The sequence below is a fragment of the Anolis carolinensis genome, chromosome 4, assembly GCF_035594765.1.
Source record: "Anolis carolinensis isolate JA03-04 chromosome 4, rAnoCar3.1.pri, whole genome shotgun sequence".
Taxonomy (NCBI): Eukaryota; Metazoa; Chordata; class Lepidosauria; order Squamata; family Dactyloidae; genus Anolis; species Anolis carolinensis.
The window spans coordinates 42,636,012-42,663,018 of NC_085844.1; the positions used below are offsets into that span (position 1 = coordinate 42,636,012).

Sequence of the window (27,007 nt, forward strand, 5' to 3'; positions counted from 1 at the left end):
TGAAAGCCTTTGTCGACACGTTTGTGAGACTGTTTGCTTTGAAAGATCAGGTTGGAGCGCCATCTGCCGGTGAGGCTGCCTTACTGCAATAGCCAACCATAATCTCTCATAACTTCAAAGGCACAATAAAGACATTGAAATAGTGCAAGATTTTCCATACCTGTAATAATCAGAATGGAGACGGGAGTCAAGAAACCACAAGAATAAGGATGCATCTGCACCGTAGAATGAATGCAGTGTGACACTACCTAAACTGCCATGGCTCAATATTATGGAATCCTGGGTGAAGCGTTCATGCTTATTATTTTTCTGACACAAAAACACAGTATGACACAGCAAACGAGATGTATCTGCTGAATTTCGTATCACAAAATCACAAGTCGAATACTTCCCAACCGTTTAGGACTGTGTGATGTATTTTCAAATGATGTGCGCAGATCCAAGTAAGGTGGCCTTTTGCAGTTGACAGATCATGATTTTGTCAATGTTTATTGTTTTCAAATGCTGGCTGAGATCTTTTGGCATGGCACCCAGTATGCTATTCGATTTTGAGGTCCTGATAACAGCTGAGCTTTTCCTGTTGTTTTTTGTCAATTCGACTGTCACCTGGTATGGCAACATCAATAATCTAAATTTTTTTCTTTTCCACAACTGAGGTCTGATGTGTTGTGTTCCAAAACTTTGTCAGTCTGGATTACTTATTTATTTATTTATTTTATTACATCATTTCTCACCTTCTCACCCATCAGGGGACTCTGGGCGGCTTACAATATACATCAAAAACACAGTTTACATCAGATTAAAAGTCTTCCAAGATTAAAAAATTACAATAAAAATTAAAATATACGTTAAAAAACCTGTGTAATTGTACATTTAAATATACATTTCAGGTGCTTTTGTCCAGGTGGGGGTCTGTCAATGAGTCATATACTCATATTGCAATTCTGCTGCTACTCGTGCTTAAATGCCTGCTCCCATAACCACGTTTTTATTCCCTTTCGGAAAGACAAGATTATTATTATATTTTTAAAATGTATTATTATTATTAATATTATTGGTAGAAAAGGCTTTTACATGCTTCAGGATTCCATAACATTGAGCTATTGCAGTTAAAGTGGTGTCAAACTGCATTCATTCCACAGTGTTGATGCACCCTAGGACTGAGAATGGCAGCTAGGAAGGCACTAAACAAGATCTTAAAATATAAAGATATTACAATTGAATACTAAGCAGTGCACTATCCATGCCATTGTATGGCTGGTTGCAAAAGCTGGTCAATGAAGAAAGTGTGTTGTCAAAGGCTTTCATGGCCGGGATCACAGGGTTGTTGTGTGTTTTCCGGGCTGTATGGCCATGTTCTAGAAGCATTCTCTCCTGACGTTTTGCCCACATCTATAGCAGGCATCCTCAGAGGTTGTGAGGTATGGAAAAACTAAGCATGGAAGGTTTATATATCTGTGGAAGTTTCTGGGTGAGGGGAAAGAACTCTTGTCTGTTGGAGGCCAGTGTGAATGTTGTAATTAATCACCTTGATTAGCATTTTATGTCCTTCCCAGCCTCACATCCTGGCCTGGAGAAATCCTTTATTCAGAGTCGTTAGCTGCCCCTGATTGATTCATGTCTGGAATTCTTCTGTTTTCAGTGTTGCGCCTTATTTACTGTTCTGATTTTGGAGTTTTTTTTAAAATACTGGTAGCCAGATTGTGTTCATTTTCATGGTTTCCTTCTTTCTGTTGAAATTGTCCACATGCTTGTGGATTTCAATGGCTTCTCAGTGTAGTCCGACATGATAGTTGTTGGAGTGGTCGAGCATTTCTGTGTTCTCAAATAATACACTGTGTCCAGGTTGGTTCATCAAGTACTCTGCTATGGCTGATAGTTTGTACAAACTATCTACAGACCCATTAAGAAAATACAACAAATGCTACGTTCAGCGAAGGACAAGAGGGATCCTCTCGCCTCTGCAGGAGTCTACTGTATCCCATGCAGCTGTGTATAAGTCTATATAGGGACTACCAAACACAGCATTGCCCAGACACGAGTCAGAAAATATGAAAGGCACTGCAGACTAACTCAACCAGAGAAAACAGCCATAGCAGAGCACTTGATCCAACCTGGACACAGTGCGGTTTGATATCCCCTTGACCTGCCATTTATTTATTTATTTACAGCATTTATATTCCGCCCTTCTCACCCCGAAGAGGACTCAGGGCGGATCACATTATATACATATAGGGCAAACATTCAATGCCTTTTAACATAGAACAAAGACAAGACAAACATAGGCTCCGAGCGGGCCTCGAACTCATGACCTCCTGGTCAGAGTGATTCATTGCAGCTGGTTGCAGCTGGCTTGCTCTCCAGCCTGCGCCACAGCCATGGCCTAGTGGGGCACTATCCCTCTTTGGCAAAGAAATCTGTAAAATTCCAGATGGGTTATTTCTTAGGGCGCGTCTACACTGCAGAATTAGTGTGGTTTGATACTGCTTTGGCTCAATGCAGGGGGTTTGTAGCCTGATGAGGAAATAGCCAAGGCAGGGAAGAGAGTGCGCGCGCAGCAGCGGAAACGGACGTGGGGGGTTTCCGCGCGGCGCCGCCTGGGATTTGTAGTTCGCGCGCAAGGCCCCTCGAGCTCCGCCAATCGGAGGCCGGTGCAAGAAGGCAGGCCGTGAGTGGAGCGGCGGGGCTCTGGGACGCAGCCAACCCGGCCCCGCTGTGCTGCCGGATGCTGCCTCCCGGGCGCGGGGTTCCAATTCTGCGCCTCCCTCCTGCCTTCCTTTCCCTTCCCTCAGGTCTCCTTTCCTGCAGCCTCCGCGGATCCGGATCCTCTGCCCTGGTCGGAGGGACAACACGCCTTCCCTCCAGCGCCCCCTGAAAAGTGAGAAGAGGGATGGGAGCTTCTGGGAGAGAGGGGGGAGAGATGTCAAGACAGGCCACAAAGAAGGTCCTCGGCATGGCCATAGCGTCGTCCTCTGACCTCTCTCGCCCCAGGGTGCAGCCACAATGGAGATTTAAAGCACGTTGACACCACTTGAGCCTTCATGGCCCAATGCTATGGAAGCATGGGAGCTGTAGTTTGGTGAGGCAGTCACACTCTAGAGCCGAGAAGGCTTAAGCCCTCGTGTGTGTCTACGCCTAATACTATGAATCCAGGGAATTGTAGTTTTACAGCGTCTTTAGCCTTCTACCAAAGAGTTCTGGGGCCTCACTAGCCTACAAATCCCAGGATTTGTGTAGCATTGAGCCACAGCAGTCAAACTGGTGTCAAACTGGATTACCTCTACAGTATAGATCAGGCATTGCCCCCTCTGGGTGTTTTGGACTTCAATTCCCACAGTTCCAGCTGGGGGAGAAAGGAAAGGGCCTGAGGCTGCTGGGAATTGTGGGAATTGAAGTCGAAAACACCCGGAGGGCCCAAGTTTGCCTTTTTTTTTTTCGGAGTTGCTTCTGGAGTGAGAGAATTGGCCGTCTGCAAGGACGTTGCCCAGGGGACGTCCGGATGTTTTGATGTTTTACCATCCTTGTGGGAGGCTTCTCTCATGTCCCAGTTTGCCAATGCCTGGTATAGATGCATGTCTAGTGCTTTCAAACACCTTCTTTTCATCTCAGAAGGCCCAGGGTTCATCCACACTACAATGAATGCAGTTTGGCACCACTTGGGAATTATAGTTTGATGGGGCACTGCCACTCATTGGCAGAGAAGGCTAACAACTATGGAAAACGACATCTCTCGTGATTCTATAGCATTGATTAATGCCAGTCAGAGTGGTGTCAAACTATATTAATTCTGGATTGCTGTGAGTATATTAATTCTATAGTGCAGACCCTAGCCCAGGTATGGGCAAACTTTGGCCATCTGGGTGTTTTGGATTTCAACTCCACCAGGCTGTGGCGCAGGCTGGTGAGCAGCCTGCTGCAATAAATCACTCTGACCATGAGGTCATGAATTCGAGGCCAGCCCGTGGCAGGGTGAGCACCCGTCAATGAAAAAATAAATTTAAAAAATAGCCCCTGCTCGTTGCTGACCTAGCAACCCAAAAGATAGTTGCATCTATCAAGTAGGAAATAAGATACCACTTATAAAGTGCGGAGGCAAATTTAACTAATTTACGACATTGGAATGAGGAAGTGCCATCACAGTGGATGATGAAGCAGTTGCTCCCCCCTGTGGCCAGAATCGAACATCCCCTCAGGAGAAGGTTAAATTGCCTCTGCGTCTGTCTGTCTCAGTTCTATGTGTATTTGGGCATTGAATGTTTGCGCTATATGTATATAATGTGATCCGCCCGGAGTCCCCTTCGGGGTGAGAAGGGCGGAATATAAATACTGTAAATAAACTCCCACAATTCCTAATAGCTGGCCCTGGCCTAGCCCCACTTTGTGCTGGTCATGGGCAGTAATAAAGTGTTGTTGTTGTTGTTGTGCAGACGCACTTGTGAGTGCCTGTAATGATTATGCCACCCCGTGCACCTTTATTCTGACATAAACCCCATGGACTCACCCATTTAGGATCTCACCCTCAGTTAATTTCAAGACATGGGTGGTTGAATCCATTGCTATATAATCAGTGGATTCAGAGGGCAGACTATTGTTTTTCAAAAAGCCCCCTAACATAACTGTTAGTGGAAATAGAATTAAATATTTTTTCAGGACTTTTTATCTTAATATTCCTTTTAACATAAATTGATGCATTTGTGATACTCTTTCGGCACAGGTCAGGTTCCAAGGAATTGCATATCTATGTCTAGTTATCCCAAGAAATCTTATTTACCGCAAGAGTTATTTTGAAAAGCTGTGTGTTGATATGGGACATGTATTTTGAATGCTGACCTAAAATGTGGCAGTATTAAAAAATCTGGGCCAATTCTCACATTATCTTTTGTACTATAATTGTATGAAATACTTACAATTTTTTTTTCTGAATAAGACACATGTGCCTAAATTAAACAATTCCTGCATGTTAAATATGTTAAAGCAAGTTGGCATGATATTTTTAATAGCTGTTTTTTTTTCTGAAGTGAGGTTTAATTCCTATGCTATACAAGAATAATCTTTAATTTGAAGAAACATGTTTAAATAGAAATAAAGGAAGATACCTGGTGTTGTTGTTTATGCCCTTTAAATGCCGGGAAACCTAAATTTCTAGCTGGAATCAGAAAATAACATTGATGTCTTATAGATAAGGTTGCCAGCTTAGCCTGTTCAGATAGCTTCGGGACACTGTCTAGAAAATAATACTTCCCATTTCAACTCTCTTTTCACCTATTTATTGCTTTTACCAGGTGATGGATGAAACCAATCATTCTTGTCATGATAGATATTGCAATAGCTTACCCATTGAACATTCTGTGGATTTCATAAACTCTTTTCTCTCTCTATTGAATGACTATTTGCAAAATATTGACATTGGTAGAAATATTGATCAAGATCACAATGAATTTTCTGAAGTTCTTTGACTTTTCTTCAATATTGACAAACTGGAAGAGGTCCTCTAAACATGTTAAAGTGAATGTGAGTGTACTAAAATTTAAAAATGTATAAAGCCTGTTGAGTTTTTTAAAAACTCTGTTTGTAAATGTGTTATTATGATGCATTCGTTTTTAAAAACAATATTAAAGGTACACTCAATTCTCCACATTTACTTGTTTGACTTTTGTGGATTGATTTGATGAAGATGGATTTCCTAAGAATCTCTGGGTCCTAGAGTGCAACTTTATGATCAACTTCCAGATGGAGAGTTCTAGAGAGGTGGTCTCTCAAGTTTAAGAAAACAGTAGGTTTTAAACTTTGTGTTTTCCTACTCTCTCTGGGATCTTGTGTCCCAACCCCAACAATCGTGGAGAGCCGATTGTATTATCAGAGGTGGTTGTGTTGAAAGACCAATATTACTATATATTGACTTACACATAGATGCCATAAGAACTGCATTACAAAATCTACGAGATCGGTTCACAGGCACTTGCAGTAAGTACTTCATTAACATTTTGCTATTACTAATGCCATTTCTCTTATTACAGAATTTTATGCATGAGAAGAAAAAATGAACAACACCACAATGAACGAGGAGCCAGATGCGTTATCTGTCGTGAACCAGCTGCGGGACTTGGCAGCTGACCCTTTAAACAGAAGAGCAATCGTCCAAGATCAAGGATGCCTACCGGGACTTATTTTATTTTTGGATCATCCCAACCCTCCAGTTGTTCATTCAGCTCTACTTGTAAGTATAATTAGTTTCCTTATATTGCAATATGTTATGTGGATTTTCAGTGTTGTTGATTAACAGTTCGGCTATGTATCAACGCAGTTAGGAAATGAGTAAACAATGTTACTAAAATAAAGGAAGCAGGTAGTTGCCTGGGTACTAATGCAAGGTCCTTTGGTATCTGGCTATTTTTAATGCTATATGTAGAGCTCAGATCAAGTATAATACTAAATACAACTGTAGAAGACCCAAAATTACTCAAACATTCCACTGATTTTTTTAATCATGCAAAATATTCATATTTTGGAAAACCTAATTAATATGCATAGAAAACTACATTTCATAAAATATGATTTCAGCCCCAAAAGTCAAAATCAATACTTTGGGCCATCATTGTTGACTTCTGGATCTACACTGCCCTGTATCTCAGGTTCTGATCCCAGATTTTCTGTTCATCCCAGATTATCTAACAACATAGACTCATATAATCTAGTTCAAAGCAGATAATATGGTATTAGATCCTCGGATATAGGGCAGTGTAGATCCAGCCTTAGAAGCCTGTTAGTGGAATTCCAATAAGATTTTACGTGCAATCCATGTCTAATCAGAAGTTAGGCCCACTAAGTTTTTTTTTTATCAGTGTGTATGTATAGGATCATAGCTTTAAGATTTAGACTTCGGATTGCAAGATTTTTAGGTCTTAAAATATCTGTTATAGTGTTCTTGGATTGGAATGTGTTTGTGAATGTGTATCCCAGCAATTCTAATATCTTATGACAGACAAGACTGGAACTTGGACTTTCTAGGTCATATAAGGATTCTTGGACTTTTGCTTTGTTAACTTCAGTTTATATTTGATATATGTGCTGATAGCCACATAAAAAGGCCATTCCTTTGAATGTAATTTTGACTCATGATGGGGAGTCAGTACTGTTCCTTGTACTTTTCTACTGCCTGTAGTGTTTGTGGGTCGCTCTAGGTCCTCCATGCAATTCTATTTATCCATCCCAAGTATAGTCAAAATATAGGATTTATTATTACTTATAGTTTCAGGTACCCATGAGGAGACTTAGAATGTATCCTCTGTTGTACTGTATGTGCCAAATCTCTTTGAAATGAAACTTACAGCTTCTTCATATAGGACAAAAATATTGGAAGGCTACGGTATTTGTTGCTGCAATTCTCATGTTTCTATCATCCTGGTAGATTGTCATGCATTTATTGGCACTTTATTCCCATGTTCAAGTGGGTTTCTGTTTAATTCTGAGACATATCAGAAAAGTATATTCCTTTTGTTTCATCTCCTTTCTTTTTTATTAGTTAAGAGTTACAGTGCTACAGTATTTAATTGAAATAGCACTTTTGTATTATAACTATCATTGTAAAAAAAAAAAAAACACCCACAGAGAGGAGAAATTTGACTGTTTAAACAAGGACCATTTCAGGAAACCAAGTCTTGGCCTTTTTAAAAGAGAGAGATCTTTGAGGGAAATGTTTTCCTCCTCCAGATCTAAGATGTTGCTACAAGCAACCCTAGAAAAGAATGGAATTAGTGAATTTGGAGACGACAACAATATCCAGCAAAATCCAAGGTGCTGCCATATATTGGAAGAACTTGTGCTTCTTTAGATCAATCTAAAAGACACTTCAGAAAGCAATGCATTGAGTCTCTTCTAGGCTTTGCAGATGATATGATCTATTGTTGAGAGATGAGCAAGGAAAAATGAATGGAGTAATAAAGATGAGTGTAAATTACTTCGACCCACCCTTTCTTATAGGCTCTTCGCTACTTAGCAGAATGTCGTGCCAATAGAGAGAAAATGAAGAGTGAGCTGGGTATGATGCTGAGCTTACAGACTGTTGTACAAAAGTGAGTACCTTTTGCAATAATTACATATACTTAATGCAAATATATATTAATGTTGTGTTAATGTACTTTTAGGAGCCAGCATGGTATAAGTGGTTTATGTATTAGACTAGGGTTCTGGGAGACCAGGGTTTGAATTGATGCTTGGCCACTGCAAACCACACATTGACTTTGGGCAGTTCACACTTGCAGCTTCAGAGCATGGCAAGGACAATACCTCCCCAGACAAGTTCTGCCAAGAAAATGTTTTCCTTAGTCACCATACATCCGAAATTACTTGAAGGCACACAGCAAAAACAATGCACCTTTAAATCAGTCAGTGTTTGTAAATAAAGTGTCCAGGGGAAAATATTTTTTTAAAAGACTCCAATCCAGAACAGTTTGTTACTCATATTGAATGAATATAATTTTTAAAGTTAATATGTATGTAAGTCCCATTGATTCCATAGTTTAATTCTAGTTAGGCCTAAAATTATATTTAGTTTTATGAGTCTGATGGCCCAAAGGTAATGAAGTTAGTGGCCATTTGTAATTATGAAAGCTTTAGAAGAGTGTTCAACTTCTTATTTTGGTGACTTGCAGTTCTGGCATTTGAAGGTTCTGTTCTGTTGATATTTGTACAAATATACTCTAAAATTACAGAGACAAAAATGATGCCTTGGGGCCCTTCCAGACAGGCACTATATCCCAGGATCTGATCCCAGGTTTTCTGCTTTAAACTGGATTATATGAGTCCGCACTGCCAGATAGCCTGGAATAAACAGAAAACCTGGGATCAGATCCTGGGATATAGAATCATAGAATCATAGAATAGTAGAGTTGGAAGAGACCTCATGGGCCATCCAGTCCAACCCCCTGCCAAGAAGCAGGAAATCTCATTCAAAGCACCCCCGACAGATGGCCATCCAGCCTCTGCTTAAAAGCCTCCAAGGAAGGAGCCTCCACCACAGCCCGGGGGAGAGAGTTCCACTGTCGAACAGCCCTCACAGTGAGGAAGTTCTTCCTGATGTTCAGGTGGAATCTCCTTTCCTGTAGTTTGAAGCCATTGTTCCGTGTCCTAGTCTGCAGGGCAGCAGAAAACAAGCTTGCTCCCTCCTCCCTATGACTTCCCTTCACGTATTTGTACATGGCTATCATGTCTCCTCTCAGCCTTCTCTTCTGCAGGCTAAACATGCCAAGCTCTTTAAGCCGCTCCTCATAGGGCTTGTTCTCCAGACCCTTAATCATTTTAGTCGCCCTCCTCTGGACGCTTTCCAGCTTGTCAACATCTCCCTTCAACTGTGGTGCCCAAAATTGGACACAGTATTCCAGTTGTGGTCTGACCAAGGCAGAATAGAGGGGTAGCAGGACTTCCCTGGATCTAGACGCTATTCCCCTATTGATGCAGGCCAGAATCCCGTTGGCTTTTTTAGCTGCTGCATCACATTGTTGGCTCATGTTTAACTTGTTGTCCACGAGGACTCCAAGGTCTTTTTCGCACACACTGCTGTCAAGCCAGGCGTCCCCCATTCTGTATCTTTGATTTCCATTTTTTCTGCCGAAATGAAGTATCTTGCATTTGTCCCTGTTGAACTTCATTTTGTTAGTTTCGGCCCATCTCTCTAGTCTGTCAAGATCATTTTGAATTCTGCTCCTGTCTTCTGGAGTGTTAGCTATCCCTCCCAGTTTTGTGTCGTCTGCAAACTTGATGATCGTGCCTTCTAACCCTTCGTCTAAGTCGTTAATAAAGATGTTGAACAGAACCGGGCCCAGGACGGAGCCCTGCGGCACTCCACTTGTCACTTCTTTCCATGATGAAGATGACGCATTGGTGAGCACCCTTTGGGTTCGTTCGCTTAGCCAATTGCAGATCCACCTAACCGTAGTTTTGTCTATAGGGCCTGTTGGGAAGGGCCCTCACATGTAACATGTCATAACATTGCAAGAAGCAGTAGAAATAGCCTAATTATTAACAATACAGGTGTGCCTCAGTTAATAGATGTGTTTCTGGGCAGTGCTTCTTTAACATAGGACCCTTCCACACAGCCATATAACCCAAAATATCAAGGCAGAAAAGCCCACAATAACTGCTTTGAATTGGAGTATCTGAGTCCACAAAGCCATATATTCCTGTTCAAAGCAGAAAATGTGGAATTTTATTCAGCGGTGTGGAAGGGGACTTAAAGTGTCATATTAGAGTTAGAAATAACATGGAAAGATGAGGGTAAGAGTTCCTCAATGAAAAAAATGCTTTTAATTTCTGCCCCATCTACACAGAAGATGAGGAATACATAAAAAGCCCTTGCATAAATCAGTTTACTGGCAGAACCTTTGTTAACTGAGATATAACTCTATATTATTTGCTTTATAAGTAACTTATGCTTTATTCAGTAGAGTTTTACTCCTAGTTAAGAATGCACTAGATTACAGTTCAAATGTTTCTGAGTAAGTAGTAAGGAATAGCTTTATTACTCCTTTCCATTTAATTCCAAAGAAGCTGTTCCTGTGCTATGCTGGTACCTGGCAAGTGTCAAGGACTAGATGAGGATAAACAGATTTATCCAGACAAGGCTGAGGTGCGCCTGGTCAGTTGAAAGAGGGGTTCAGTTTGTGTCGAATGGGAAAGCAGAGACTAGAAGTGCTTTCGAATAGTTAAAGATAGTGTTCAAACTGTACCAGTTCCTGGAGAAGCTGGAGCTGGCCACAGTGGTATATGCCTTGATTTCATCCTATTTGGAGTGCTGAAATGCTTTCTATGTGGGGTTGATTTTGAAAAGCACCCAGAAATTTGACTTGGCTGAAAGAGATGCAGCCAGGTTAATTGGGGCTGATTACAAGGAGTTCACAATTCCCATGTGGCAACAGCTCCTTTGGCTGCCCATCTATTTCTGGACATGATCCAAAGAGCTGGTTTTAACTTATAAATACTTACATGGCTTGGTCCTTGTTCTTTGAAAAGCTGTATCACTTTATGAACTCATGAGGACTCTAATATAATCTGGAGAACCCATATATGTTGGCATTGAATGTTTGCCACTTCTTTGTTGGAAACCACTCTGAGTCCCTCTGGGGAGACAGAGCAGTATATAAATAAAGTGTTGTTGTTGTTGTTGTTGTTGTTGTTATTGGTACAAGGGAGTGGGACTTCTTGGTGACTGTTCCCAGACTTTGGAGCTCCCTCCATAGAGAGACTAGGGCCCCTTGTGCACTGCCATATAATCCAGATTATCAAATCAGATCATCCACATTATCTGCTTTGAACTGGATTATATGAGTCTACACCACCAGATAATCCAGTTCAAAGCAGATAATCTGGATTTTATATGACAGTGTAGAAGGGGCTCAGGATGACTCCGTCCTTGCTGTCTTTCTGTCAGTGGGTCAGAACATGTTCAGGCTTTTACAAAAAGTTGGATTTTTAAGATGTATGATACTGTTTTAAAGGCCTTGTAATGCATTTTAACAGTTAACAATTTAACTTCATAAATTGTTTAATTGTTTCTAAAGTCTTATATTTTATTAATGGTTTTGTATTGTTTTAATGTGTATGGTTTTACATAAGTTGTTAGCCATCTTGTATTCCATTATTGGGAGAAAGGCAAGATGATGATGATGATGATGATGATGAGTGTTCACAATGTGCAAATAATATGCAATTGTGTTAGATAATAGCTTGCAAATGCTTTCGTATTGTGTTTATAGGACAATGATTCGTGTTAGAAATCAAAGTGTGTTATCCTATACATAACATTCAACAATATCATCATGGCTAACTTTGCATGTAACAGTGGAAATACTGTTGGGAAACTGAGATAAACAGCAGCTCCTGATACCAAGCGATAAACTAATGAAAACTAAATTCCAATTACTCAACTAGAAGCAGCTTTTTTACAAGAATGCCTTGCCTTTGCTGGCATTGTATTGAATTATATCCAGCACTGCTTTTTCCAATTTATGACTTGCCTAAGATGATCAACTCAATTAATATGTATTTAATTACCTGGGAGTCCCTTGCAAGTAGAGTAAGACACACACACTTCAGTAAAATGAACCATCTCCATCAATTTTAATTGTTTGTAGCTCTCATTAATAATTGAACTACAAAAGTTTTAAATAGATTTTTTAAAAACTTACTACAAGTATGTGTGTGGTGGAAGGAATGGAAGTAGGTGATCATGTAAGAAAACCCTAAATGTCATGCCTTGTGTACATATAGAAACACATGTTTTTTTTTAAAAAAAACAATATTTAGTACAGATATTGAAAATTTTCAAATACAGAGGGCAGTATAATGTGTTCTTCCAGAATATGTCTGTTTACACTTAGCGAAGAAATTATTGAAAGCGCTGTACTGTTGTAAAAATGATTGTGCAAGTGGTTGCATTTTTTAAAGTATTTGCTTAAGTTCTGTTCTTAATGCATTTAATAGCAGAGTCACACAGATACAATCCTTACTTTTACTTTTGACTTGATGGTGTATTAATATACGATAGCACACTGGATGAACAATGTTGACTGTTTTCTCCCCCTTGTGAATTACAGTAAAGTTGCATGCCCTGCTGTTCAGAGTCTGTTAATAGCTTTCCTCTCTGAACTGACATATGTTCTGAGATATACTCACATCGAATCATATCAGTAGCATATCTTAGTAGATTTATTAGGGAGATTTTTCTCAGAGGGATTTTCTTTAGTGCAGAAAAATTAAAAAAATCTTGCAAAAGAACCATCCTTTAGGGAATAGCTAGTTTGCAAGAGGCTTTTAATTGAAAAATTATATGAATTCTGGTAGGAATCAGTTAACATTTATGCAGCAAAGTTAATGAACCAGAACCCAATGTCTACTGAACAAAGAGAGAAAATACCAAATGTATAAAGTATTAAACCATGCACTAGTCTTTGGGAAACTGGCATTTTTTAAGCACACCTGATGTTTATATTGAGGGCATCTCTGGAGAAACTAGGCTATGGTCATGCAGACTGATGTGAACCAGAGCAAAGCTGCTTAAACATTTTCCGTTTGTGACTCCTTTCAGTCCAAGAGATTTTTATGTGACCCCAGGTGTATAGGAATATAAAATAGGTATAAAAATCAACATTACTGATAATAAACCACCAATTTCAAGGCTTGTTAAACAGAGTGTTTTTTTCTTTTCATGAAGTACAGCTGAAGTATTTTCTGCAGAACCCATGTAAAAAGTGGACTTTGTTGCTAATTGATTTGTCTAAATGGGTGGTGTTCAGAAAACTTTTATTGTTGCCAATTTTTTCCAATCTCAAAATTGAGCAAAGGGGACCCCATTTGGTGTTGGGACCTACAGTTCAAGAAGCAGTAAGCTAAAGAACTGGCTTGACGTGAGTTTTTGCTGCCCTGGAGTCCAGCACTACCCAAAAACACTTCAAAAATCACTACCATTTTTTTTTAAAATTGAGCATTACTCTCATGATAGATTTATGACAAGGTGCATAACCCCTCATTACACTTTGGTTTACTGAAGAGCAAGGTTTGTTTTGAAACTAGTAGTTGATCTCTGGTGACTTCCTATTTTGTGAGGGGAAGGTGGTGTGACCTGCAAGCATGATCCTTGCAAAGGAAGGTAGCCCATAGATCCAGGAAAGCAGCCCCCCCTTCTAATAAATTGCGCTTGTAACCTATTTTATAATGTGTTATTTTTTAAAAAAACTTCTACTTTCCAAAGTACAGACAGTCCCCAAATTACGACCAAGATAGGTTCTGTAGGTTTGTTCTTAAGTTGAATTTGTATGTAAGTAGGAACAGGTACATTTTTAAGTGTAACTTTAGACAAGCTATATTTTTAGTGTTGGATTGCATAGGGAAGGGTTAACACTCCTGTGGTGCTTATTTTGCTATCTGTGACCCAGTTCAGAAGATTTCACCTCACTTTCTGTCCCAGTGATCACTGGATTTAAAAAAAAATGGCTTGTTGTGGAAATAAGGATTGGTGAGAAAGTTTCATTTCATAGAATCATAGAGTTGGAAGTGAGCTCGTGGGCCATCCATTCCAACCCCTGCCATGAAGCCAGAAAATCGCATTCAAAGCACTCCCAACAAACACATTGAGGCACATTTTCCCCATAATAACTCTTTCATGAGTGAATTTCCCTTCCTAGGGGTAGATTTCTCTCATTTCCTGTTGTCTCACATCCTTCTTGTGCCGGCAGGTCTGCTGACCAAAAGGTTGGAGGTTTGAATCAGGGGGGAAGACGTGAGCTCCCTCTGTCAGCTCCAGCTCCCCATGTGGGGACATGAGAGGAGTCTCCCACAAGGATGGTAAAACATCAAAACATCTGGGTGTTCCCTGGGCAACTTCCTTCCAGATGGCCAATTCTCCCACACCAGAAGCAACTTGCAGTTTCTCAAGTTGCTCCTGACATAAAAAAAACCCCTTCTTAACTATGAGCTGTTTGTAAGTTAGATGTTTGTAGCTCGGGGACTGCCTGTATTCCAAATGGGACCTCACCAAGGCATGCATTACAATGGCTAGATTAGAGATTTCAAGGAACTGGTGCAGTTAGTGCACATGATTTAAATGTGCAAAAGACACACTGCGGAAACCTGGATCTTCAGGTTCAAGGCTGAGTCCAGAGCTATACCCAAGCTGCAAACTTGAGTCTTTAAGAGACTATAATCCCAACAGCAGAGGCTGTATCTATATATTCCCTGAACTGCCTTATTGCTGACCAGGAGCACTTCTGTTTTTCTTTAGTTGACCTTTGGTTTATTTGCCCTCATTCAGTCCATTAGTGGTTTGGGCCCAGGTTACATACAGGTTTGCCTTCTTCCATCTGCCCGGAGGATATTGAGGTCCTCTGGTAGATGCTTTTGCCAACCACCTGGAACCAGACTGGAAACCATCACCCAGAGGACCTTTTCTGCTGCCTTGAATGATCTACTGGAAGGTGTATTTTATACTAGTGTGTTTTGATATATGTATCTTGTATGTATTTTATGTTGATGTGTTTTGACCGTGTTGAACCTCACATCAAACTGCGAGGAAGGCAGGTAACAAATTGTTGTTGTTATTGTCATTCCCAGTCATGGTTTAGAACAGAAACAGCTTTCATGGGTGGAAAGGATAAATACTTACTTACTTAGGCGATCCCTCGTAGTTCGAGGATGATGGTTCTCCATTTCTTGGAAGACGCCTGTGCGTGATTTTTTTTAATGTGTGGAGGTCGTTGCACGGCCGGTCAACACACAGTCTTCACAGATTGAGGTCCCAGTAGTGGTGTGATTAACACAACGAGAGTGGCTTTTCAGTCTGTTGCAGCCTTCTTCCGCCTTCACAGCCATTGTAACATGTACCATGTTATCCTCCGCCTGCTCCGCTGTTGAGGTCTTTGGGTTTTCGGATTGTTCTTGGTCTGGATCCCCCCCTCTGGCCACTCCTGGGAGTGTGTGACTCCTGTGGTTGTGCCCGCAAGTTCATCGGAACACGCAAGCCCCCCTCACCATGTCAAGGTGACAATCCATTGAGGGGGAAAGGATAAATAGAGTTGGGTTCATTAGCTTAGTGACATCACCGAATTCAAAAGCTCTGAATAAGTGTCATGTAGACATTGAATAACACAGGGATCCCATAGACCAATAGCAAAGTAGCAAATCGAGTCCCCAGCACCACCTTTTAGGTTTACCAGAAGAAGCACACTCAACAGTAAAAATGTCATTCCAGCAAGGTGGCCAGAACCATACTATTGTTGCCGTTCTCAAAAGGTGCTGAGAAATCCAGCAGAATCAGCAGGAACACATTTCCTTGTCTAGCATAGATTTTCTAGCAAGGCGATAAAGGCTTTCTCCATCCTGTGGTCAGACCTAAAACCAATTTGAAATGGATTAAAATAGTCCATTTCATTTAGGAATCTCTGTAGATGGAAGTTAACCATATGTGTTATTACTTTGCCCAAAATTTTAATATTGGACACTGGCCAATAGTTATCTATTACAGAGAGATGCAGGAAAGGTTTTTTTTTTTTTTTAACTTTGAACAAAGGCTTCACAACTGTCTCCTTTACACTTGTAGGAACCCTGCCTTGTGGTAAGGAGGTGTTGACAAGTTCCTTCACCCATTTAGTTGGTCCCCTCTGCCCTTTTTAATGAGCCGGAAAGGGGATGGATATAGTGGGGGCATACAGTGGCTCTCACCTCTCCAGTGATCCTCCACATCTTTAGGCTGTACTAATGGAACAGAATACATTATTATTGGACAAGCAAGGGCCAAGGTTAAGCATCAGACTTGTTAGTCAGAGTGGTATACCTTCTGAAATGTTAAAAGGCAGTAGTTTTTCATGCAAACTGAAAAGCTGTGAAGGAAAAATGCTGAAACAAGCTCTTGTATGATATGCAGTTCTTTCTGACAGCTTGCTGGAATGAAAAGCAAAGATAGCTCAAGATGCTATTTTAAAAAGAGACAGCATATTTTAATGTGATGTTAGTGTATGTGAGAGATGCCAGACTGACAGTTTTGTGGGTGGAGGTCAGTACCTACAGTGGAAAATATAGGAGAATTGGCAGTGGACTGCTTTCTTTTCTTTCTTTTCTTTGTTCCAAAGTATATGCTTGTATTTACCCTAAGAAAAATGATGCTGCTTGGTCCCTCTGTCAGCTAAAACATTGCTTGTGTCAATAAATGTTTTCCCCCTAAAATGGCATAAATTTCCACACGGTACAGTCAAAAATAGAATATTGATTCAACAAATGCAAAAATCAGTTCTCATCATCCCACCCCATTTCTGTGGCCAAGAAAAGGCCTTTCTAGGCATTAATTGATGAATGTGTGACGGGACTACAGAATATGCGTGGTTTGCTCTCCTCCCTTGATGTTTTGCATCTTGGTAGATCTTTTAGCTGACATGTAGGCTGCATAACTCTGGAACAGGCAGGCATTTTTGGGCATAGGTTTTAAAATATAGTGATGGGAATCCTCATTTTCTAAAGCCTATAAATGCAAAGCTGGATTTCAGACCCAGGATGATGGTACATTTATTCTGGAGCATTGTCGGTTGAACAGGCCATTGTCAATGGGCAAAACTGGCACCACACATTCCTATTGTCTCTTCATGTATTCGTTAATACATATATATGTGTGTTTTGTATGCCTGTGTGTATGTATATGTGTGTGTGTTTATGGAAAACAGAATGGGGCTATCCAAATAAGTCATTATTTGGTCTTCACTGATAAGGCACTAGAATGGATCTCTTCATAAGTAAACATTTATCATTTATCTCTGTGGAGAATCGTAGTGCTGTGATCTTACTGGACAGAAAGATAAAGAGAATTGGAATTCAGAGAGTAGAGCATAAGTGCTTGTAAAGAAGAGGAATATCCATAATATAAAGTCCAATTCAGTAGCTAAGGCCTCATAAGTCTGGCTCTTTGATTGTTATGCCTATCTCAAAATCCAAATGTACCAGGGAATCTTCATAGGGAATTTCACTGGCCAGTGGAAATACTTCTGTTTATACTGGAGCATTAAAAAGAGCAAACAGGCAAGACTTGGAAGGCATTGATGTTTGCTAGCAGTATTTCTTAATTTCAATAACTCTGTCTTCACGATTATAAAAAAAGAATCTGTATACCAGTTCTCATGGTCTATATTTGGAAAAGTAAATATAATGAGAAATAACAATTGATATAAATTTTGATTTTCCCCCCCTAGGACCACAACACCAGGGGAGACAAAGCTGTTAGCTTCTGAGATCTATGATATTCTTCAGTCTTCCAGCATGTCTGACATGGACAATGTAAATGAGATGAATTCTCGACGTCGGAAAGCTCAGTTTTTCCTCGGAAGTACAAATAAACGGGCTAAAACAGTAGTTTTACATATAGATGGCCTTGATGATTCGGTAAGGAATTCCTAAGCACTTTTTGATTTATAACCCATAAAGGGAATGGATGATTTGAGAGAAGCAACTGTTTTCTCAAGCATATCTTAACTGTGCAATTAAGAATCCTGCAAACTGAGCATAAAAATAGTAGTGTATTAAGACTGATTTACAAATAACATGTAGTTGCTTTTAATTACTAACAGAACAGTTAAAAAAATTCCTAGGTAATTAACTTTGAAAGATCCTTGTGGTTTGGCTACATATTAGAGTACATTAAATTCCTTCACCTGTTGTTTTTTTTGTTTGTTTGTTTGCTTTTCAACTTCACAGCAAATAGTAATCCATTCTGGAACTGATGTATTTTCCTGGCTACAACCAAGTACAGACAGTCCCCAAGTTACAAACATCTGACTTACAAACAACTCATAGTTAAGAACAGGGGGTGAGACAATGGGAAGTGAGAGAAATCTACTCCTCGGAAGGGAAATTCACTCTTGGAAGAGTTGTCATAGGAAAAAGGTGTCTCCACTGAAGCTTTATCACCAATCCTTCATATCACCAAGCCAGATTTTTTAGAATCCAATGATCACAGGGACAGAAAATGATGTGAAATCTTCTGAACATCGTCATAGACAACAAAACAAATACAACAGGAGTGTTAACTCTTCCCTATGCTATCCCCCCCTCTCGCCCCCCCTCCCTATGCTCCCCCCCTCTATATATATGGCTGGAGTTACCCTTAAAAATGTACCTGTTCTGATTTATATACAAGTTCAACTTAAGAATAAAAATACAGAACCTATCTTGTTTGTAACTTGGAAACTGCCTGTAATCCAAAAGTAATTTTATCTCACTAATTTTTCCTTTCAGAATGACAAAACCTGCAAGATATTTTATTGTTTTATAGGTCCAGGCCAAAGGAAATGTTGACTTTTCTTACTGGCTTTTCTTGAAATCTTTTCTCGTTGACTGAGATTTCTTTGGCTACCAGACAACCATTGTGATAATGAGGTCTCAGTGGAGTCTTTATGCATCGTCAGAATAACTTCTATAAATTTATCCTCCATTTCCCTGTAGATAACACCCCAGGGCCATGTTTGCCTTTTTATGGCTGCCAAGTAGCATGTAAGACTGTTTGAACATGTTATCCACAAGTGCCCTTAGGTCTCTGTGTTTCAGTTTTGTAGCCATTTTCAATGATCAGAGTTAATCTACTCTTAAAGTGCAATACATTTTTTGCCAAGTAATCCTGTTAAAGGAACTAAGTTTGTTAGTATACCATTTTCTCTAATAAAGTCATTGGTTATTAATCTAATAAATAATGAGCATATGCACACCTCTTCTCTTTCAGAGTTACCTTGGCTCCTTGTTTTATCTATCTTTCTTCCATCCCACATTCCTTTAAGCCAAGTCTAATCACTTCTAGCAGTCTTGTGCTTATTATGTTTACTGACTAGGTAGTTCATTTGTTTGCCCATCACTGTCTTTTAAGCTTTTCTAAAAGCCAGGAAAATGCTGCCTGTTTATCTTTTGCCTGTCAGTTTAAATAAACACACATTATCCCTGTAAATATTCTAAGGTCAGCACATTTTAGGGCTGTCTCGTAAATACAGCTAATGCAGATCCTTGCAATTTCACTCCTTCATGTTGAGGTAAAGTCTAGAGTAAGAAATGCAGACATGCTTAATTTAAAGGACTTCCTTAATGGCCAGTGGCACATCAACATACCTCTTTACTGTGAAGTTTGAACAATGTATTTTAGAGGGGCTTTACTAATGATCTCTTCTAATGGGAATAAGGATTTGTCAAATAAAAACCTCATATCACTTACATTATGTGCAACAAGGCTGGAAATAGTCAAAACGTGGAAAAAGTAGAGAATTCACCAGTTGAGAATTGGCTAAACAAGATAAAGTCTTATCAGAGAAGTTAACTTATAAATTAAACTTTGGAAAAGGAAAATTAAAGGAAGACTACTTGATGACACCATTTGTTAGTTCATATGTGCCAAAACAAAGACCAGTTTAAGCCATCAAATGATCAAGTGAAATACTGGATCAACAACTGGATCATATACCATTATGATAATATGCAGCAGAAGAAATTGGAAAATGCAGTTGTAAGATATGTGACAAAACCATGTTTTTACAGTATATTATGAATTAGGGAAAGGATGGGGATGAGTTTGTTTGGAAGGAAGAGGGAAACATGTTGTAATGGTGATATTGCATTATTGTTAAAGTCTTATTATAATATTACATTTTTTTTTAACAAAGTACAGTTAGTCCTCCACATTTGCACATTTGTGGAATTGATTATTTGTGAGTTGCCATCAATAATTGAACAGGATTTTTATTTTGTTTTCCAGCCTACTGTGGGAAAATCATAGATGATGTGCATAGACTAGAAAATGTTAAGAAAACTAAAGTGCTTCTTAAGTTCCTGTTAAAGAGGGAGTCTAAGCTTCTCTCACCATAAGCAATGTGTAGCCTTGTGGGGCGGAGGGGGAAAGGAGTGTGCGGTGGGAGAGGTGGGCTGCTCTTGAGAAGGAAGTGCAGATTGAAAGGCTCAGTAAACCTTGGCTACCGCTCCTTGTGCTTCTTGACTCTGGGAAGCACGCCAGCTGCCTGCTTCTGCCTTGTAGAGGAACAACCAGCAGGGTTGCAGTCAGTAGTTTAGAGAGCCATGTTTTTCCACGTTTGTGAGGATCCTACATCCCTATCCCCTTCAAATGTGAAGATAAACTACTAAAATGTAAACTAGCATTTTGTAAGGTACTTTGAATACCAGTGATGAGAAGAATGTGGTACAATAGACTCACCGTTAACTGGAACTCAGGCAACTAGAAATCTCAAGCAATGGGCAAAAAATCTCTAAAGAGATAATACTACATTTACAAAATTGTTTTTATAATACAATAAAACTGTTATATTAAGTTAGGTTTGTCTTAATTTGCTTATCAATACTAATAATAAGTTAATACAGAGACTATGGTATGGTGTAGTACGGGGTACTGAATTAGTCAAGCCGATTTTATAATTTATACTCTAACAATTTTATTATTGGGATTTATATGTGCTGTTGTTTATACTTACATCATTGTATTTATACTTGTGTGTTGTTGTTTGTGTATTGCTTCTGTGAGCCACCCCAAGTCCTTTTGGGGAGATGGTTGTGGGGTACAAACAAAGATTTATTATTATTATTATTATTATTAGTAGTAGTAGTAGTAGTAGTAGTAGTAGCAGCAGCAGCTCTCAAGCAACCAGAAACTACATTTCTCTGGCATCTAGCAATCCCCATGGGTGCCCGTTAATGGAAAGTCTGCTGTATGTAAATGAAATAATTGTTGTGGTTAATAATAATAATCAGAGCAGTATTTACCACAGTATTGGAACCACTGGTCTATTCCCTTTAAATGATATTATATAGTCACACTTTTACTTTTGACAACTCTTCTACAGTTGACAAATGCACACACAGAAGTTGTGAAAAGGTAATGAGAACCTTCCTGTCAGCAGAAGTTCTTACTGCAACTAAACAAAAAATAGCTAGTGTTCTATATAGGAGATATACGTTTAAACTGGGGTAAATGGAGCAGTAAAAACAGGATGATAAAGGGGAAAAGTAATGCACATATGTATATTTAAAGGAATATACTTATGAAGTAGGATTTGTTTTCACTATTACTTTTCCTGAAATAATAATTGGACCTCCTAAAGATTTAATAGTCTAACTTACAGTTAAGAAGATAGAAAGCTTCAGAACAGAATATTGAGTTCTGCCTTAACATATACAGGAAGCATTAATTTATGGCAAATGACTGCATTTTTCACTTCAGTCAAATTATGGTTTGCATGCATTATACCTTGGTCAGTTTGGCAGTAAAAGTAAAATGCAGCTTTCCAATTAACTGTGTATATTGAAGAAAGGGAGCATGGTAACTGATGCTCAGTCATGTAACACAAAATGATTTGGGGTGTTACTTATAAGCAGACCCCAAATAGAAGTCTGTTTGGGCTCTGAAGTCTTTGGGAGAAATTCTGCTTTTGATTCTGCTACCCTGTAAGATAGGCAATGGGAAGTGTGAGGGTGAACTATCTCAATGGCCCTGGGACTTCCCTCCTAGACATCTCCGAGTTGGCCTTCTTTTGGGAGACAAAGTCCATTTAGTTCCTGTTGGTTTTTGGTAATTGATTAGCTTCTGAGAAAGGGCTTTTTGTATTTTAGCACTATAATTTCTTTAATAACCTCTCTGCATGTTCCTCTGCATCTGATTTAATCTTGTGGTGAGCCACCTTGAGTCCCAGCTCTGGGAAAAAGGCTTTGATATAAATCAAATAAATAGTTTTGCTAGCTTTCCAAGACAACATACTGCTATATTGTCTTGCCGCATCGTGAATGCATTAAAGCATGCTGGGATAACGCAGAGCAGGTGCAACCAGCACAGGTCAATGTAGTGTTGTTGCACAGTAGGCACTGTCACTTGCTTTAAAGATAACATTTGCTTGTGTGTTTGTGAACAGACATTTTCTTTTGGAATCAGAGTTCGGTTTGTGCAGTGCAGTGATGTCCATGAACTGCCACAGATGAGATAGCTGAAGGATACAACAGCTGCTTTGATGCATTCAGTCAGTATGGATGCAAGGTGTCTGATAAATAGCAACTTAAACACTAACTGCTCATCAATGAGCATTTCAGTCAATCAGAACTTAACCACAGGGGACTGTTTAGCTGATCATACGGAGAAAAGCTTTCTTTGCTTTTCAGCACTTTCCCTTCATTATTCACAGTTGATTCCATCCTGATTGGTCTTCAGAACGTAAGCAGAAATGTTATTTTTAAATTCTCCATAGCTAAATTCATAGCAATACTTCCTCTTCCTCCTCCGCTAAAATAGACCATTCTGCTTCATTTTGTTTATAGTTGTGTTGTCTTAGAGTAGATAGCCTTTCATATACATGTGTTTTTCATACTTACAATTATTTCCTTTGGATTAAGAAAATTCATATTTTTTATATTTTAGTCTCGGAGAAACCTGTGTGAAGAGGCCTTGCTGAAAATCAAGGGGGTCATCAGTTTCACATTTCAGATGGCTGTTCAAAGATGCGTAGTCCGGATCAGATCAGATTTGAAAGCAGAGGTAAGAAACCAGGTACAGCTTGTGGACACAGTCTTCAATATTAGAGAGAGCCTTTTAAACTGACTTAATCTTTGATCTTTCTGTAGGCCCTGGCAACGGCAATAGCATCTACCAAAGTCATGAAAGCCCAGCAAGTTGTAAAAGGTGAAAGTGGTGAAGAGGTGAGAGAAAAATTAATCAGAACTGAAAAAAACAGGGTCTTAATAGCATTGGCAATAAAAATATCATGAAAACAATTATTTTTTGGTTCCATCAGTCACCCAGTTCCTGCAGTTAATGAAGTCTCATGAAGAGAGGGGTTATTCTAATTCAGTGCTGGGGAGTCTGATCATCCCAATACTGTTGAATTACAATGCCACCATCTAACTATTAGCCAAATGTGGCTAATAGTTGAATTGGAAGTTTGAGAACATAATGCTGGACTATTTGTTCCTTTAACTTTTATTACTGTGTTTAGGACATTTGGGACAAAGGTCTTAAAGACCTATACAGGTAGTTCCTGAGTGACAAACATCTGACTTACAAATGACTTATAGTTAGGAACGGGGTGAGACAACAGGAAGTGAAAGAAATCTACTCCTTGGAAGGGAAATTCACTCCTGGAAGTTATGGGGAAAAGGTGTTTCCACTGAAACTTTGTCACTAAGGGTTGTTGTGTGTTTTTCGGGCTGTATGTTCCAGAAGTATTCTCTCCTGACATTTTGCCCACATCTATGGCAGGCATCCTCAGAGGTTGTGAGGTATATCTAAGCCTGGTTTCCACAACAAGCCAATTTTATAAGAAATCCAATTATCACAGGGGCAGAAAGTGCCTGTTCCAACTTACATACAAATTTAACTTAAGAACAAACCTACAGAACCTATCTTGTTTGTAATTTGGGAACTGCCTATATAATTAACAGGACAGTTTTCCTGAAGTTTTTGCTTAATATAAAAGGTGAAATCCTATAAAATGATGTATCTTCTGGTTGATATGGAGGCCTGAAGAATCTAGAAATGATTCTAGAAATTTGTTTTATCTCATGTGTCATTCCAAATGGCCTGAATTTCTAGGACTGTTAAAATTCAGAGCAGGCTTGGATGGTGTCTTAAGCAGCACTTGCAGTAGCCAGCTTTGAAAATCTCTTTATAAAATGTCCTTTCTCCTGATAAATGGGTGTCCCATATTCCTATAAACAGATGCTGGTCCCCTTCCAAGATACGGCGGTAGAAGTGGAACAGAATACTGACCTCCCTGAGTATTTGCCAGAAGACGAAAGCCCTTCCAAAGAGCAGGACAAAGCCGTGTCCCGCGTTGGGTCGCATCCAGAAGGTGCAGCCAGCTGGCTGAGCACAGCTGCAAACTTTCTTTCTAGGTCCTTTTATTGGTGACTGCAAATCAAGGTTAAGAGACTGTGTGAACCAACAGGGGGCCAGTTTTCCATTGGTGTGGTGAACTGCCAAGTGCAATTTGCAATAAGTTATCACAACAAATTTTTAGACTACACAAAACATATGCTGTGTTTTACATTTTATTGGACACATGGTCTTTTGGGCCAGTGAGAAAGAGGTCTCAAAGCAAGGTTTGTTCCTTTTCTTGCCCCTACCCCTGTTCTCCTATGTTTTATTGCCTCCCTTTTTAATATGGGTCCATGATCAACCAAACCTTTTTTGAGTGTATAAAGCTTTAAGTTAAAATTCATGATTAATACAGATAGATTCTGTTCAGCCTATATCTCAGGACATCTGTGCCAGGAAGGTATTAGTCTGAGTTTTGCATGGATTGAAATGCCTTTGGTTGTTTTTTTTAATTCATTTTTGCCTTATTTCAGATTATGTTTCTCCTCTAGATGGTCACTCTAGAGGGAATAACCTGATTTCTTTGCCACTTCTTTTGGATTTTTCTTTCCAGCTTTGTTCAGAGCCAATGTGTCTACATGAGACTTGAAATTAACAAGTCCTTTCTTTCTTGGAGACCTGATCCCTTAAGTGACAGTCCATTGCCACTCTCAACCTGAACCCTTAGTAATAAAATTAAAAATGCTCACATATATCATATAGTAAATAATTGGCTGTAAGAAATTGCTTGTTAAGGATGGCAGCAAATCTCTAAATACAACCAAAAACAGCTGTTTGCAATTTAGCTTGGTTAAGGAACTCTGGTCTCAGAATTAGTGATCTACACTGATTATACCTTGTTGCAGATTTTGTCTGTGGTAGAAGGTGTGGTGATTATTTTCAGTCAATGATGAAAACTGAAAAAAAGTATGTCAGTGAGGAGGGTGGGGAATAAAACGCTGAATATGCCATAGTGCCACTGCCCTTACATGTCAAACATTTAATGCTAGGTGGAAATTTAACTATTATCCCTGTTGCCTTTGATAGAGTGCTTTTATATTCCAGCTCCTTGTACTATGGCAAGAGATGTGAAACCATGTGGAAAGCCTGTAGCAGAGCTGGGAATGGCGCAAGGATGTGCCGATGTCTCCAGGGGAGGGTGAGCCTCTTACAAATAATGAAGGAATCCCCCAGAGTGCACTAACCTGGTGGAGACAACCAGCAAACCAACCTATACCTGCATATTTGTCTTCACCATGTGGTGGTGCAGATGTATATGTTGGCAGGTGCCTGAATCACTGCAAACCATCTCCGTTTAGCTTCTGGAAAGGTTAATATAGATCAGGTTTCAGTAGGCAAATAAATATTATGCAGAGCAATTTAAGTGATTGAAATCTAGGCTGAGATATTTCTCAGTGTGTTAGAACAACTCTAGTGCAGCCGCTTTGCACCACAGGAGTATAGGTAACTACTTTAAATACATTTTGTGATGCAATCCATACAGATATTGACTTCATCGTGAGGTAAATGGTTTGAGGTATTGCTTTGCCCCTTTGAAAGTCTTATCTTTGGCTTACATTGCCGCAGGAGTTAAGTAGCAACAAGCAATTGTCAGTGTAATGAAAATAATGTACAAAGGAGAGAGGAATGTAAAATAATACTACTAAGTTAAAGTTCACACAACTTGTGTCTATCTGAAATAATGATTTATTTTTGGATTAGTTTCTCCCTATTTTTTCCTGGATCCAGATTTTTTTGGTTTGAAGTTTACACGCACAGAATACATGCTTTTTGAAAGCATGTATTGTATTAAATAATACGTATTATTAAGCATATTGCTGTCTAGAATGTTACAATAGCAGACATGTTTGCAGAGCCCCAGTTATATACCTATGGACACAATGTTTATGTGGATCATCTCTTGTCTCTCCTCTGCATTTTGCATCGCCGCACACCCACTGCACTACACGACATACCCCTTTGGATATTAATGGTTCAGTACAAAGTAGATATTATGACTCATGTATTCAATTTGTAGGTATGCGTTTTTTGGTCAGTATTGCAGCTCTCCCATTTGAAGTACCTGTAAAAGAGCTTTTCAAATACTGTAAAATAAAATGAAATACAATGAACGACCACTCTTCTGATCTTCTAAGGACATTTTCAGGGTATTTGTCTCCTAAGTGTGAGCTTGTGGCTTTCTGAATGTGTAAAGATCAGCATGGCATCCGGGTTATAATTGGGAGAGCAAGATTTTCACAGCTGCAGTTGTACCAGGGGGCACATTGTGTGTATTGAAATCTGTTCCCTTTTAAAGCTATGAGGAACTCTTATTTTCCATGGAAGCAGAATCCAAGTTGTCATGACCACAGACACAATCTTCAGAAATGGACTGCATCTTAGCAGAAACAGAGGCTTTGGATTATGGTGTGCAGTAGATGAACATTGATTCAGCTGAGCTAATGCTACTTCACAGCTCTGGGGCATGGCCTCATTGCCCTATTATTCTAATTATGTACCATGGTTGGCATCAAACTCTCTCTGCTCTCTTTCATTCCCAGTCTGCTCCCAGTGAATTGATAAAACAGATGCATGGACAGGCAATCCCCGAGTTACAAACATCTGACTTACAAATGAATCAGTTAAGAGTGG

The 27,007-nt window shown here is 39.5% G+C and overlaps 1 protein-coding gene across 1 annotated transcript; it reads left to right on the top strand.

Moving 5' to 3' along the window:
* Nucleotides 1-2,629: 2,629 nt before the first annotated feature.
* armc1 (armadillo repeat containing 1) lies at nucleotides 2,630-26,487 on the top strand. Its single transcript, XM_003219623.4, has 7 exons — nucleotides 2,630-2,878; nucleotides 6,018-6,217; nucleotides 7,981-8,072; nucleotides 17,724-17,913; nucleotides 22,922-23,038; nucleotides 23,125-23,199; nucleotides 24,218-26,487. The coding sequence occupies exons 2-7, from the start codon at nucleotides 6,041-6,043 to the stop codon at nucleotides 24,407-24,409; spliced, it is 843 nt and encodes a 280-aa protein (XP_003219671.1). The 5' UTR covers nucleotides 2,630-2,878; nucleotides 6,018-6,040; the 3' UTR covers nucleotides 24,410-26,487.
* Nucleotides 26,488-27,007: the final 520 nt, after the last annotated feature.

What these genes read in the sequence shown, in the direction of transcription:
- armc1 (XM_003219623.4), top strand. Translation starts at nt 6,041, where the DNA reads ATGAACAACACCACAATGAACGAGGAGCCAGATGCGTTATCTGTCGTG. An exon ending in TAGATGGCCTTGATGATTCG is followed by an intron (nt 17,914 to 22,921) that starts GTAAGGAATTCC and finishes TTTATATTTTAG; the next exon opens with TCTCGGAGAAACCTGTGTGA. An exon ending in GATCAGATTTGAAAGCAGAG is followed by an intron (nt 23,039 to 23,124) that starts GTAAGAAACCAG and finishes ATCTTTCTGTAG; the next exon opens with GCCCTGGCAACGGCAATAGC.